The sequence below is a fragment of the Calliopsis andreniformis genome, chromosome 6, assembly GCF_051401765.1.
Source record: "Calliopsis andreniformis isolate RMS-2024a chromosome 6, iyCalAndr_principal, whole genome shotgun sequence".
Lineage (NCBI taxonomy): Eukaryota > Metazoa > Arthropoda > Insecta > Hymenoptera > Andrenidae > Calliopsis > Calliopsis andreniformis.
In genome coordinates, this window is record NC_135067.1 from 19,999,706 (window position 1) to 20,012,456 (window position 12,751).

The window sequence follows — 12,751 nt, forward strand, 5'->3', positions numbered from 1 at the left end:
AGTAGATATAAAATGTACATTCGGTTAAGTAAACGTATATACATTTTTCCGCTTTATTTAACCCGATAATGATTACTGTTTTCCATAAAAAATATACTTTTATTGTCCTTTTCAAAGAAGTATGTAAATAATACTTGATGGATCATACGTTCGATTTATGTTACTTTAAATTAGGTTATATCAATTGCTCTACGGCATCAATTGAAAATAAATTAGAACTATTGAATACTTCTTTTAATTTGCACGAATTAGTACTATTGCACATTTTACATTTTCGAACAAAAGAATAAACATGATGCATATTGTTCACAAAATTTATAATAAAATACAGTCTAGAAATTGGCAAATTTCTAGAAATATAAGTAAAATATGTGCATGTTCAGACATATTTTCGTAAAATTAAGAAATTCCTCAAGATGTCCTTAAGGATAATTTACAATAACAACAATATACACGATTGTTTTGTACTAATACTTATTTAGAGTTATTATCTATCTTTAGTAGAATTATTAACTTTTTTCTTTTTCTGATTTTTTACCCACATAATACAACCGAACGAATTAAACAATTGATAATTACGGCTAAATACGCGTGAGTTCTGATGATTAGAATTAAGAATAATGATTTCCTTTGACGGACGGAAATGCAGTAACTATAAAAAAAATAATAAAATTGTTTTAATCGTTTTCGAAAAATTCCAGCATATACGTAATTCAATTTTTAAAGAACGATTTAAGAAAAAATCTTTACTTTTGCAGTAATCTTGTATAAAAATAATTATTGTCTCTAAATCAAAGATTTTAATTAACAAAGTACAAAATTACTAATTCGGTCAAAGGCTAATCTTTTGCTAACAATAAATTATACGTATAGTAGTATTGCCTCACATGATCTTTTTAAATTATATGCCGATACAAAACTTTCCAGAAATTTTATTTAATGTTTATTTCTGTAAATTTAAAATAAAAAATCTCTAACCTAAATATTGTTTTACTACTATGTGTAATACATGATGTAATACTGCTACAACATAAATGAATTGGTAAATTCATAGCAGTTGGTATGATATAAAGTCACTTTCATTTTAACAAATATATATCATATTACTACTAACGTGTTGTTTACCAATATAATATTCTTGTGCAACATGGAAAGTTTTGTACAGTAGGCAGTGAATTTACAATAAATAAAAGAAATGTTAAACAGAATATTGTAAACTAGATATTACATCTGATTAACAAGTTAAAATACTACCCTGAGTTTCAACACCTTTATTTTAAAAAGAGGCATGTAGGAATTATAGTTCCTTTGCGAAAAATAAAGATTAACTTTGCCTCGTTAGTTTCCTTCCTTGTTTTTCTCAGTGTATAAAAATATTCAAGGCATTCAACACTAATATATATATATATGTATATATATATATGTATATATCACTTTGTTAGGTCACGACTTACATTGCACAGATAGTAATTGTCACCCCATGTGACTATCGGGTTCGGTTTTGTAATCGTGCATAGTAAGAATATAAGGCACAACAGTAGCTACGCTTACTCTACCAATCAGACCTCCGAAAAATAAATCCTCCAGAACCCTAGGGTTAATCGAGCGAAGTGGCGCAAGCCTCAAAAGAAGGCGAGGTAACCTGTCCGATCCCACACGTTGTTGCAACTCTGTCCACGCGGCTTCTTGCAAAACCTCAACTTTTTTGCGCCAAACGCCAGCTAGAACGTTGTCTGAAAGAGAGAAAATAACAATAAAATAAAATCACAGCAATGACTAAAACGAAAAGATATGGTTTACTCACCAGCACTAAAAAGCGTCAGTGCTTTAAGGTACGCGTATTCAACTGAATCCACTTGTAGCTTATGAAGTGAACTAACACAATCTTGTAGTCTACATATGTGTTCCGTGACAGATTTTACTTTGCTAGCTGTGATTTTTTCCTGTGCGATACTAGCTTGTAAGTGATTTATTATCGACGTTAGGATGCTAGGCAGCGATAGAGTATACGCGCATTGTGCAAGGCCTAAAGTGAAGAGCTGTCCCCAAGAACTGCGCACTAACGTTGTTTGAACTTCAGACCTGCCGATTCAATGATTTTATAGTATACTCATATTTAAGATTTTACTCAATATATGCATCGTTTGACTACTTACGGTAAAGCCTGGAATGCGGGAATTCCTCTAGCCCAATGAACTGACAGGAAAAGTAATCTAGCAGCACTTTCGCAAATATAATGTATGGATAAGTACGCTGGTGCTGGACTAGGGGCTCTTAACTCGAACAGTGTATGTCTTTCAGAAATTAATTGACCAGTCCACTCTTCCTCAGGTTCACTTGATCCATTAACGCTCTAAAAAATAATTCCCATAAGATGTAATATAAACGTGCATACAACACATGAACATATTTGTAAAGTATAATTGAAACATACATCGCCAATAAGTTTAGCCATGCTATCCAATGCATGTGAAATGAGCAAACGTTCCCTTGCTAATGTTAATGCATCACTGAGATCACTGTCGCTACTTTGGTCTTCCATGCTGGGACTCTCAGGTTGTTCCCAGGTTGGAGGTGTCTCTGACACTGTTTGTTGCGGTTCTGGTTTAACTCTTGGACTTCGATTTCCTACTTTTGACCCTGCTGATTCGCCCAAGACTGGTTTCCTCTCGTGTTGAACAGCTGTAGTTTTAAGAGCTTGTTATAGATGTATATATATGACCTATTTAAATTACTAATTAATATTGAAGATAATATTTTTAGCAAACTTACAATCACTCCTCATTCCCATGGCAAGACATTTCTGTAGTCTACAATACTGACACCGATTTCTATGGTGTTTGGTAACTTCACAACTCTTGCTTCCTCTACACTGATAACCCAGTTGTTTCCGAATGCTACGTTTAAAGAAACCTTTGCATCCTTCACAACTTATTGCTCCATAGTGTCTTCCACTAGCTCTATCCCCACAGACGACACATAATTCTAATGAGAGTCCCAAACCTAAAGATCCACGAACATCTCTAGCTAGCTTTACCTAGAAATTGAATAGAGTAAATATAAATTACATAAATTATGTTAAAAGAGAACAATTGTACAAATAAATACCCCACCTCTACATCAACATTATTTAAATGATCAATTCCAGAGTGTAAATGGACCATGCCTGCATGAGGTCCCAAATTACGAAAATCTCTTCCCATTTTGTGATCAATTTTTTCATCATGTACATTATCGACATGATTATTCTGATCTCGTTCCATATCCCGCTGAAAATTAATTAAATCTAATTAAAACCAAAACTTTTATACTATCTATTGAATAAGATAAATATACTAAAAACTTACCATAGCAGGATGATGAGCTAAATTATGAAAATTTCTCCCTAAGTTCTGATCCATTTTGTCATCGTGTAGATTTTCAATGCGATCGTTCTGATCGATGTCCATGTCTCGCTGCATAAGAATTATCATTATAATGATTATAATTTTAATGAGCAATTCTTAACATTTTTCAGAACAAAAAAATTAAAAATACCTCTGACTCAACATCCCCTGCATGATCCACACCATGGTGATGAGATAAATTACGAAAATCCATTCCTATTTTACGTTCCCCTTCGCTTTCGTTCAAATTTTCGTGATCGTGTTGCTCCCTGTGATCCCTGTCCATTTCTCTATCTCTGTCTCTGTAATAACAATTGATTAACATACTTCAGTAAAATCTTCGTTCCATGTGGATTCGAATGCGTAAAATATTTCAACGTTGACGTAATCGCACGCGCGTTATGTATTTTGAAAACAATCGATGTTCACGTGTTTAACGATGCAAAGTATGACAGGCAAAATTACTGCTCAAATTCCTTAAAGAGTATTTAGGGAACAATCGAGCGAGTATTGGATCACCAAAATGTTTTTATTTACACATTTCTCTTAAGCATATGCTTTTCGTAATTTTACCCCACTAAATGTTTATCAAACAACAATCATACGAATAAGCGAACTCGGAGTGCACTCCCAGAAAACGCAATTTTCCTCGTAAAAATTACATAATAAAAGGTTAACGCATTACAATAAGACATTAGGCAGTATCTCGCTACTTATCAATAGCGAGTTTGCAGATATTGGAAGACACAGATAAATTTGTGTATAAATTTACTTTTATCGGGGGAGTCGGAAAAACGAAGCAAAGCATTTTTTAATTCCATGGATTGTCCTACATCTGAGAATCTGATAATTATATCTTTCAACAGGGTTAACATTAGATAACAGAAGGAAGCAAAATCTTGCAACTATTTATGAGAAATACCTAGGAATTTTTAGAAAAGCAGAGGAATGAAGTTAACCTTTGTTGAGTGGGATTCTTTATTCGCCTTATAAGGTACGTAATTTAGGTCATAAAGTTCAGCCCGATGAATGAGACTATTTTTGTGATATTCAACAATTGTCGGTTAGAATTCAATATCGAAAGCAAAGTGCAAGAATAATTTCAAGGGATATAGAGAACAGGATAAGTCTGTAACGAGTAAATACTGCAGTCAGACTCCATCTAGGTAGACAGAGTGTAACGTTCAAAGGCCTAAGCATCGGCGGCGTAGTGTAAAAATGAAAACTGGAGCATTTGCCGACCGTCCTTAGCTGCCGCAACCCTTTCCCCCTACCATTTTAAGAAGTGAAAGAGATGGGTTTCGGTTCGTAGGTTGCTACGTGGTTAAGCGCATGCCGATACCACAGCCATGCTACACTGGCTGTCATAGAGCGAATGGTCCATTTCCATACACTCGTGATCCGACTTCGTCACCGTGGTCGTTGCAGTGCAGTAACACGAGTAAACGGTGCCTGTACCGTTGCTCCAAAATAGTTAACATTCTTAGACCTTGCGCTCGTTACATCGCGCTACCGAACGTTCTCTTTCACCCTTTCTAATCACGAAGGTAAACTTTCAACTTAGGAACCATAACTACTTTCGAGCCAAACGAGATATGCTTTCTACGGACCCATCTATCCAGAGTTCGATATTTTCCTCCACAGATCGATGCGTGGACTATCCCCGTGATCAATAATACCACACGTATCCGATCACGCGGAAGTGTCACGCTTGAAATTCAACGTCATTCCCTTTTTTTTCGCGCGATCAAGAATCTCACGACAGCAACTCAACACCTGTTCTTTTTTCCCTCAAACTCGAGCCGTTGACCCGTTTAGACACGTGTCATCGTTAAATATCAACGTTCTCGATCACGAGTGCCTTTATCACAAGTATTACGAAGATCGTATCTCCGACAGAATTTCTAGAGCCGTGACGAAAGGTTCGTCGAACAACCGCTCGAAATATGTTATTAAGGTAGCAAAGGTCAACATCGAGTTATAGCTGTAATCCGACAAACTGTTCTTTCTCATTGTTTTTTTCCTACAGCAGTCTAAACAGACGTCGTTCCAGATTATTTGATGAAAGAGCTCGCGTTTCGTTCACACCGACCTTTGAAAACACGCGACGTGCCTTGCATTAAAGTTCGAGGACGGTACGCACATATACACTACCTGTTGGGTCGACCTGTATCACCGCATTTGCGTGTGTGTCGGCGGTGGCGCTCTCACAGGTCACGCACGGTTCTGAAAATATAACGTAGCCAGCCACGCGGTGATACACGCGGAATATATGCTCGGGTTTTCGTGTTTTCGCGACGTTTCAGAGACGAATCGGCGAAGACGAAAGAACTGCGCGTCCCGTGGCACGTCGGAGTCGTTTGGGCTCGGTTCTCGCTCGGGTCGCGGACGAAAACACCACGTCGGAGTTTAAAAGCAACCTTGCGCAGGTGAACGCAGCCAGACCGTTCGCTGTACTGGCAGGTTGGCAGGTCACTCTCTTGTGTACCGCCAAGACACACCGGCCAGGTGCATTCTCGCCCCGCTTGCCTGCTTTTCTACCTGAGCGAGAGCACTCGCCGTGGAGGACCGCATAGTGGCCTCTCGACGAGCGTTACAGGTTATGTCACGTAATATACGCCCGCCGATGACTTATCGGTTGGGCCTCGAGGTCGCAGCGTCGATCGAGAATAGGTCAAACACGAACGGTTAATGGCGAAAATGTAGATACGCGATTATCGAATACTTTTATGACTCCTTTGTTTCTCAGGTAGAAACGTTGCTATGTAGGGAACTCTTTGCCACAGAGTAGCCTATACATTATTTATTTCTTGCAGAAGATGCAATATTGACTCGTTGAAATTCAATGATCGTTATATAATTTGTAATCAATAGAAAAAAAATCGTTAAGAAAACGTTCAATTAAAACTGAAAAATTTAACGAAATAATAGAATGTCTCTGAAATAATTTAATTTGAATTTTCAAATCTAATTTTCTAGCCATGAAGACAATTTATATTTTCACTTATACAGTGTTTATTTTATAATTGAAAATAAAGAAAAAATATGCGAGTAGTTTTTTCATAATTTTAACTGTCGTCGAGACGTTTTGATTTTGATCATTCGTTAAATTCCTATTTTAAAAATACGTTGGCTTATAACCTTTCGAGTGGTCATTCCAAGTCTGCTAGAGACTTCTCGGAACAGCATCGGAGAAGAAGAATAGTCACTCGAGAGTAATTATTTCTATACGACCGGACTTCACAGGTAAAGGTCGCCCGTGGGTCCGAAGGTTACCTCCTACCTACTTCATCACAGCATCGACACGGATTTAACTTGTAATCCTACTTGCTGCGTTCAGTTGCAATCCTAATAACGCAACGTTTTTACCGAATATCCATCGCAATTAACTCGTTGCCGAAGATGTCACGCTCTAAAAGAATCTGCAATGACGTCAATGCTTTTGTTCACACGACAAAAAGCATGTAACGTCACTATATTCATCTCTTCTCGCAATCTCCACTTTCCTCTTTAAAAATCTTTCCAAAACGATCTCGTAATCAAAATTTCCGATCGTTCATTTCCGTTTCGAAATCTAGCCGAAGTACAATATTTGAATCCAAAACAAGAGAAACGCATATATCGACTGGAGGATCCACTAACATATAAAGCAAATAAAAGTATCCAACAAAGCGGTCTTGTTATCGGCAGTAGGCGCGATTGCACGATTCTAATGTCAAAATATCACATGATCGTTGCACTATTGTTACGTGAATGTGATCTTTTATTTACTAACAGTCCATGTCAAAGAGAGGATTCAAATATTTGATACCGTGTAACGTATTAAGCGGGACATGCACAGATTGGTACGACGTGGGCGAGCCATCGTTCGAGATTTCATGTTATCTTTATCGAAGGAAAGGTAACGAGTAAACTAAACGAATGTAAATAAATAGTTGCGTTGTGGACTTACCTTTGTTATTAAGAACGATGTCTGATCCGACTACGCGTCATTTGGACAGTTCATAGCAACAACTAGGCTTCGTCAACCATCCGTGGGTTAGAGTTCATAACCTCTTCTAACCTTTACCTTTTCTTTGCCTCTTACCCCCCGCGTCTAACCCCACCGCTCACCTTTATGCCCACCCGACATTGCATCCTACTGCCATCGATACACGATTGCATACAGATTGACAATTTCGAACTTCTATTGTAGAATTTATACGTCGCGCCAAGTTCTCGGCGAACTCGAGAACTATTTTTAGGAAGCGTCGCCATGATGGAAAAGGAAATGACCGTGTAGCCATCATTCGTGTTTGAACATGTTTCTGGTCCGATCAGACGCTAAACAAATATTTGTTCGCATTTCAGTTCGAATAAGTTATGTTAATAGTATGTCGATTAGAATGTGGTGAAATTAGTGAACTAGCAAGTTCGAGGGATGAAAAACTATATTAAAAAACACGCATATTGCAAAAAGGTATTTATTGCAAATTATGTTTTATATAATATGTGTAATACACATACGTATCGTACAAGTATTAATAAAGCAGTATTGCTAATGGTCATAATAGCATAACTAGTATATCATTATTGAAATATGCATTTAGCTAGAAATCAATTTATTTTTTTTACTGTATTATTATTAGATTTTTATATGTATTCAAAAATATTTGCAGAAAGCCCTGTTTGTCATTACAAAGTAAGGTTGAAATGAAAGACAATTTATTGTCTAAAATTACGTTAAAAATACATTGTTTTTATATCATACTGAGAGTTTTTACTATAATTGAAGTGAAATAATAATTAACACGATACAGAAATATACAATTACAGATATTTTTTTAAATCGTGCTTGTTATAATTCGTAATAAAAATGCTAGTAATTTTTTCTACTAGTAAATAAATTTCGTGGCGTATATTGAGATTAACAAAATTGAAAATTGTTGTTCACTATTGAAATTTTTAGTCTTGTAAACTTGTCTTATTGGTACAATAATTGTTATAGTAATTATTAACCATAATGCCAGGTACTTTTGTTTCTTATTTAATTTACTTTTATGAAGATCAAAGATAAGTGTGCTTGTAATTGTTTGAATTTAAATTGCAATTCAAAAAATTAATTTTTGCAAGTTATAAACATCAAATAGTAGAAGTTATTAATACTAATATCAAGTGCATATCTATACATTCTATAGATAAAAATAATTACAGTTTAATTAAATGTTTATAATCCAAGTATATTTGGTAAAACTTATTCAAATGTAGTAACATTATCACATACCAATACACGTTGCACAGTGTGTAATTATACACATGAACACTTTCATTAATGTTTCAGTATCTTGAATGAGAACAGGGTTCATGGTAGATATTATTTTCATTTGTTTCATCATGAACAATTTAAAACATTTCTCCTTTTGTCACCTAAAATTGTATATATCTACTAAACATTCAAGTTACTCTATTTATAAACTAAAAAACATAATTGTAAAAATCTTAAACATATCATTTTTTTTACCATTAACATAAAAATAGTAAACAAATATACAGAAATGTTCGTTTTTATATGCAGACATAATTTACAATGCACTGTTTGTATCTTATTGATACTTATACCATTCAAACAATAGTAATTCCTCCTACATATGTCATCTTCACTACATTTATAAGATGGATGTAAAAATAAGATAAATTCAGAAGAAGCATACTGACTGTAAAAAATTTGGGTAGGTAATTATCTTACCTATTGAAAATGACTCCTTCAGATATGTTTAACACCTTGTTGTTTTAGTTTGTCATTGTTAAAAATAATAAGTACCACCATTAATAACAAACTAAATTAATCTTACATGTTAACATATAAAATATAATTGATGCAGATGCTGAAGGCCCAAAGCACCATACTAATTTCACACACAAGTATCAATTGTGATTGTTCTGTCAATTATTTCAGCAGGTACTGCAAGTTGATCACAAAGATTCTGCGTATTCGGTTAAAGGCAGATATAAGTAATAGCAGATCTAAAGGTTTTTCTAAGGGTCCTTAAAAATATTTAGCACATAGTATATCCCCAAAAAATTTGTTTTTACCTACAAGTTAAAATATCAAAGAGAAGTGTAATTATTTTACCTTAATATTTTTAATTAGATTAAAATTTTTCTTAGAAACATTTACACTTACTTTTAAACTATATTGATGTATTTAATGCCCAAATACTTCTTGGCTAGCAAATACTACATACAGAAAGCCATCTTCGTCTTTCTCTCTCTGATAAAGTTGTGCCACAGTCATACTACCACTTGCCATACTTCTTTGGTTTACTAAGAGAAAAAATGCTTGTGTTGGATGAAGCTGTAGCCTACGTCTGTGGATCATTATTAATCCTTAGTTAGATCAAAATTAGCCAAGTATGTCATCAAATAAGAAGCATACCGAATTATTTTGATAAGTTCTGCTACTGTCAGATAATCTGGTACCAAAAATTTCGATTTGTCAAGTACTGGTAGTTGCTTTTCTCCATAATACCGTTCAACAATAATTGGTATTTTGTTTGGGTATTGTTCTCTAATCAACTCTACGTCCGCAACTCGTTGGGCTAAAGTTTCAAACAATCACAATAACATCAATATTGATAGTACTAATATTAACTTCAGGAAACATTACTAATATTCTCAAAAACATTATATAACTTGTTAATTAAAATTAATGACAAACACGTTCATTATGAAACGCCTGTTTTTTCTCTTAATATTGCGCAAACATATATTAGTCAAATTATCAGCGAAACAATAGTGCCACTATTCAGTCCAACAAGCGTAACATCGCAAAGGAATACACTGTCTACTTTCCATTTAGTATATATTCGTTTAATATCACGTCCAAAAGAAATGCAATAGATGCACTTATATACTTACCAAACGAACGTTTTTCTTTAAACGACTTTGGCGTTAAACTCATTTTGTTTGCACTATCAGTTTCTACGACGTACCCGACGCGATATCAGCTGTAAGCTATGAAAGTATGTATTCTTGACGGGTCAAAATAACGCCAGCCTTCCAAAGGTTAGGTTAGCTTTCGTGGCCAGTGACGATACATATGTTTGCATTGCATTGTGCTGCCCTCTTGGAACTTCGTGATGCTTTTTGTAGTCGGCTACACCACAATTCTTCCTTCATTGTCTCATCAAAAACGATCTCCGTCACGAAGTACATAATATATAGAGAAGACTCGAATACGCGATAACATTACTCTATTATCGCAACATAGTATAAACTACCCTTGCAAGGAGAAGATAAACGGAACAACAGATTCCTTAAAAAAGGAAGCTTATTACACATCGAAATAACTCAAAGCAAAACCTCTGATCTTCCATTTCTCAAGGAAGCTCGAGGCCAAGAAGAAGGTTATAGATCGCAATCTAGCTAATTACTATAGTCTATGACCTCCCCTTGGCTTCGAAACAAGAATACGTGTGGACATCTGTGCGTGCGGCAAGCGCAACCGTCCGTGTACGTGAGAGTGCATGCGTGGGTGTCGCAGCAGGCGTTTCTTTATGAATAGAGAAATAGTGCTCGCGCCTAGAGTGCATCGTGGATCGGTGAGCGTGTGCTTCTGAGTGAAACCTTGTGCCGGAATCGAGTCAGAAATAAATGTGTCGGATGCGGCGCGAGAAGCGTACCGACCACTCATCGGAATCGAACGTGTGCAGGTCTCGTTAATGCACGCACGCTAGACACACATCGACGGTGGAAGGGGAAGGGGCAACAAAACACCTGTATACTGAAATATATATCGAAAGAGTCAGTGACGGTAGGAATGAAAGACAGCCGCGTCTCGATAACCGTGGCGATCGCGATGGAGGGGTCTTTACCACCGGAAGCGTCGTGCTACGTCGCCTAACCGTGAAGATCCGCGAGGATCCTTAGCGTCACGTCGCTCCTGTGTCTCTTTTCCATTAAAAAAAAAGTCGAACACACGCACGAATCGTGCGTCGGCCAGTTCGCCTGGTCGTTCATTCGTTTGTCTGGTCGTCTACCCCTTCTAAACCGTCCTGACACAACGTTTAACGGGGGTACAAAAAGAATAAACATGGTGGCGGCGCGAGAGAGATAGACGCAGACAGTGGGGGAGCGAGAAGAACGGAGACTGTGAGAAGAAGAGGGGGGGAGAGAGAAGGAGAAAGAGAGAGAGAGGAGAGAAAGAGAAGTCAGGCAGGCAGCTAAGCCAGCCAGCCAGTCAGTGTGCCAGAAGCGACGAACCTTCGTCTCGCGCTGTCTTTGTTTCTATGGGGAAAAAAATTCCGTCGTTCTTGACCATCCACCCGTTTTTCTACTCGTCCGATCGGCGCCGTTCGAGGGCCAGAACCACCGTGCCAGCCACGATTAATACCGAGGGAACGTTACAGTTGTAAACAGTTATCAAGGTGCGGCCACGTTCGTCGTGTACCGCGGTGTTTGCTTCGATTTTCATGCGTGCGGGGTCCACGACCGAGCCTGTGAGAAATTTAGTGTGTCGTCTGGCTACGCGGTGGCTCGATTTCGGCCTGAAGCCACCACGCAGGGCCGACGCGTGATATGTCGCTGCCGGTGGAATTCCGTGTGACTCAATGCCGGTGACGACCACCGGAATCGTTACGCGAACTTAAACTTCCTCGAATTTCTATGTATAGTATATGTATAAGCGAGACGATTCCAACGATTGAGTACGCAGGAATTATCGACGAGAACGAGGCATGTAAATAGAGAAAGATTCCATCCTTGACGAATATACTGCCTCGAGAAGACTAATCTTTTTCTAAATTACGATAGTATCGGAGCATCGAGGAAGTCCATCGAGCGGTGCGTCGAGGGAGATTCCGTCACCGTATGATCGGAGGATTAGTGCACGGGTATCCATAACGATCGGATCTTCGATGATCGGGAGGCGTTTGAGGACGCGTTCGGGAACGAAGTACCTTCGCGACGACTCGTACGATTCGAATCGTGTGCTGTGCTGGTCGATTGCTGTGCCTCGAGTGAGGTGAATTCGTCGTCTACGTGCAAGCTGAGGTTGAAACGTAGATACACACGCACACATGCACTAGAGTGGTTTTCATCGAGGCGTTGTATATGTGTGACGAAGGTATCGGGGGAAGGAAGCGTACCGATGGAGCGAAGTGGTCAAACTCGGCCGGCCCGGTGCCAATAACCTCCGGTTAGGAGGCAGACAGTTCTCTCGCGGCACGATGCGTTTGCCCTCGTGCACGATAGATTATAAAATTAGACGACGTTCGAAAGCTCGCGCGAAGGTAAAAGGAGCGCATCGTTTCCATGCGGTAGAGGAGGTGGAGACAGTGGCCGCCGGTGGTAACGAGCGACGAAGGGTCAAGCGACGAAGGGAATTA

At 37.8% G+C, this 12,751-nt stretch overlaps 2 protein-coding genes across 6 annotated transcripts; both read right to left on the reverse strand.

Annotated features, from left to right (window-relative positions):
* Positions 1-300: 300 nt before the first annotated feature.
* On the reverse strand, positions 301-7,474 carry LOC143180311 (orphan steroid hormone receptor 2-like). Its single transcript, XM_076379948.1, has 10 exons — positions 7,339-7,474; positions 3,538-3,688; positions 3,348-3,455; positions 3,114-3,269; positions 2,773-3,037; positions 2,435-2,682; positions 2,157-2,353; positions 1,805-2,082; positions 1,455-1,733; positions 301-652 (listed from the first exon to the last, which is right to left on the reverse strand). The coding sequence occupies exons 2-9, from the start codon at positions 3,670-3,672 to the stop codon at positions 1,474-1,476; spliced, it is 1,647 nt and encodes a 548-aa protein (XP_076236063.1). The 5' UTR covers positions 3,673-3,688; positions 7,339-7,474; the 3' UTR covers positions 301-652; positions 1,455-1,473.
* Positions 7,475-7,919: 445 nt separating this feature from the next.
* On the reverse strand, positions 7,920-10,444 carry LOC143180371 (microtubule-associated protein 1 light chain 3 alpha). 5 transcript variants are annotated; one of them, XR_013002118.1, is made up of 5 exons: positions 10,284-10,444; positions 9,802-9,964; positions 9,550-9,733; positions 8,650-9,458; positions 7,920-8,557 (listed from the first exon to the last, which is right to left on the reverse strand). XR_013002118.1 is itself a non-coding variant. In XM_076380056.1 (4 exons), exons 1-3 carry the CDS (start codon positions 10,324-10,326, stop codon positions 9,571-9,573), a joined length of 369 nt encoding a protein of 122 aa, XP_076236171.1. In that variant the 5' UTR covers positions 10,327-10,444; the 3' UTR covers positions 7,922-9,458; positions 9,550-9,570. The 5 variants fall into 5 exon arrangements, 2 of the variants coding, with proteins under 2 accessions (XP_076236171.1, XP_076236172.1); XR_013002119.1 differs by having other exon boundaries at positions 7,925-8,792; positions 9,218-9,458; XR_013002117.1 differs by having other exon boundaries at positions 7,926-8,792; positions 9,112-9,458.
* Positions 10,445-12,751: the final 2,307 nt, after the last annotated feature.

What these genes read in the sequence shown, in the direction of transcription:
- LOC143180371 (XM_076380056.1), bottom strand. Translation starts at nt 10,326, where the DNA reads ATGAGTTTAACGCCAAAGTCGTTTAAAGAAAAACGTTCGTTTG. An exon ending in TAAAGAAAAACGTTCGTTTG is followed by an intron (nt 9,965 to 10,283) that starts GTAAGTATATAA and finishes TTGAAACTTTAG; the next exon opens with CCCAACGAGTTGCGGACGTA. An exon ending in GAACTTATCAAAATAATTCG is followed by an intron (nt 9,734 to 9,801) that starts GTATGCTTCTTA and finishes AATGATCCACAG; the next exon opens with ACGTAGGCTACAGCTTCATC.
- LOC143180311 (XM_076379948.1), bottom strand. Translation starts at nt 3,672, where the DNA reads ATGGACAGGGATCACAGGGAGCAACACGATCACGAAAATTTGAACGAA. An exon ending in TAGCTCATCATCCTGCTATG is followed by an intron (nt 3,270 to 3,347) that starts GTAAGTTTTTAG and finishes ATTAATTTTCAG; the next exon opens with CGGGATATGGAACGAGATCA. An exon ending in CCCGCATTCCAGGCTTTACC is followed by an intron (nt 2,083 to 2,156) that starts GTAAGTAGTCAA and finishes TTGAATCGGCAG; the next exon opens with GTCTGAAGTTCAAACAACGT.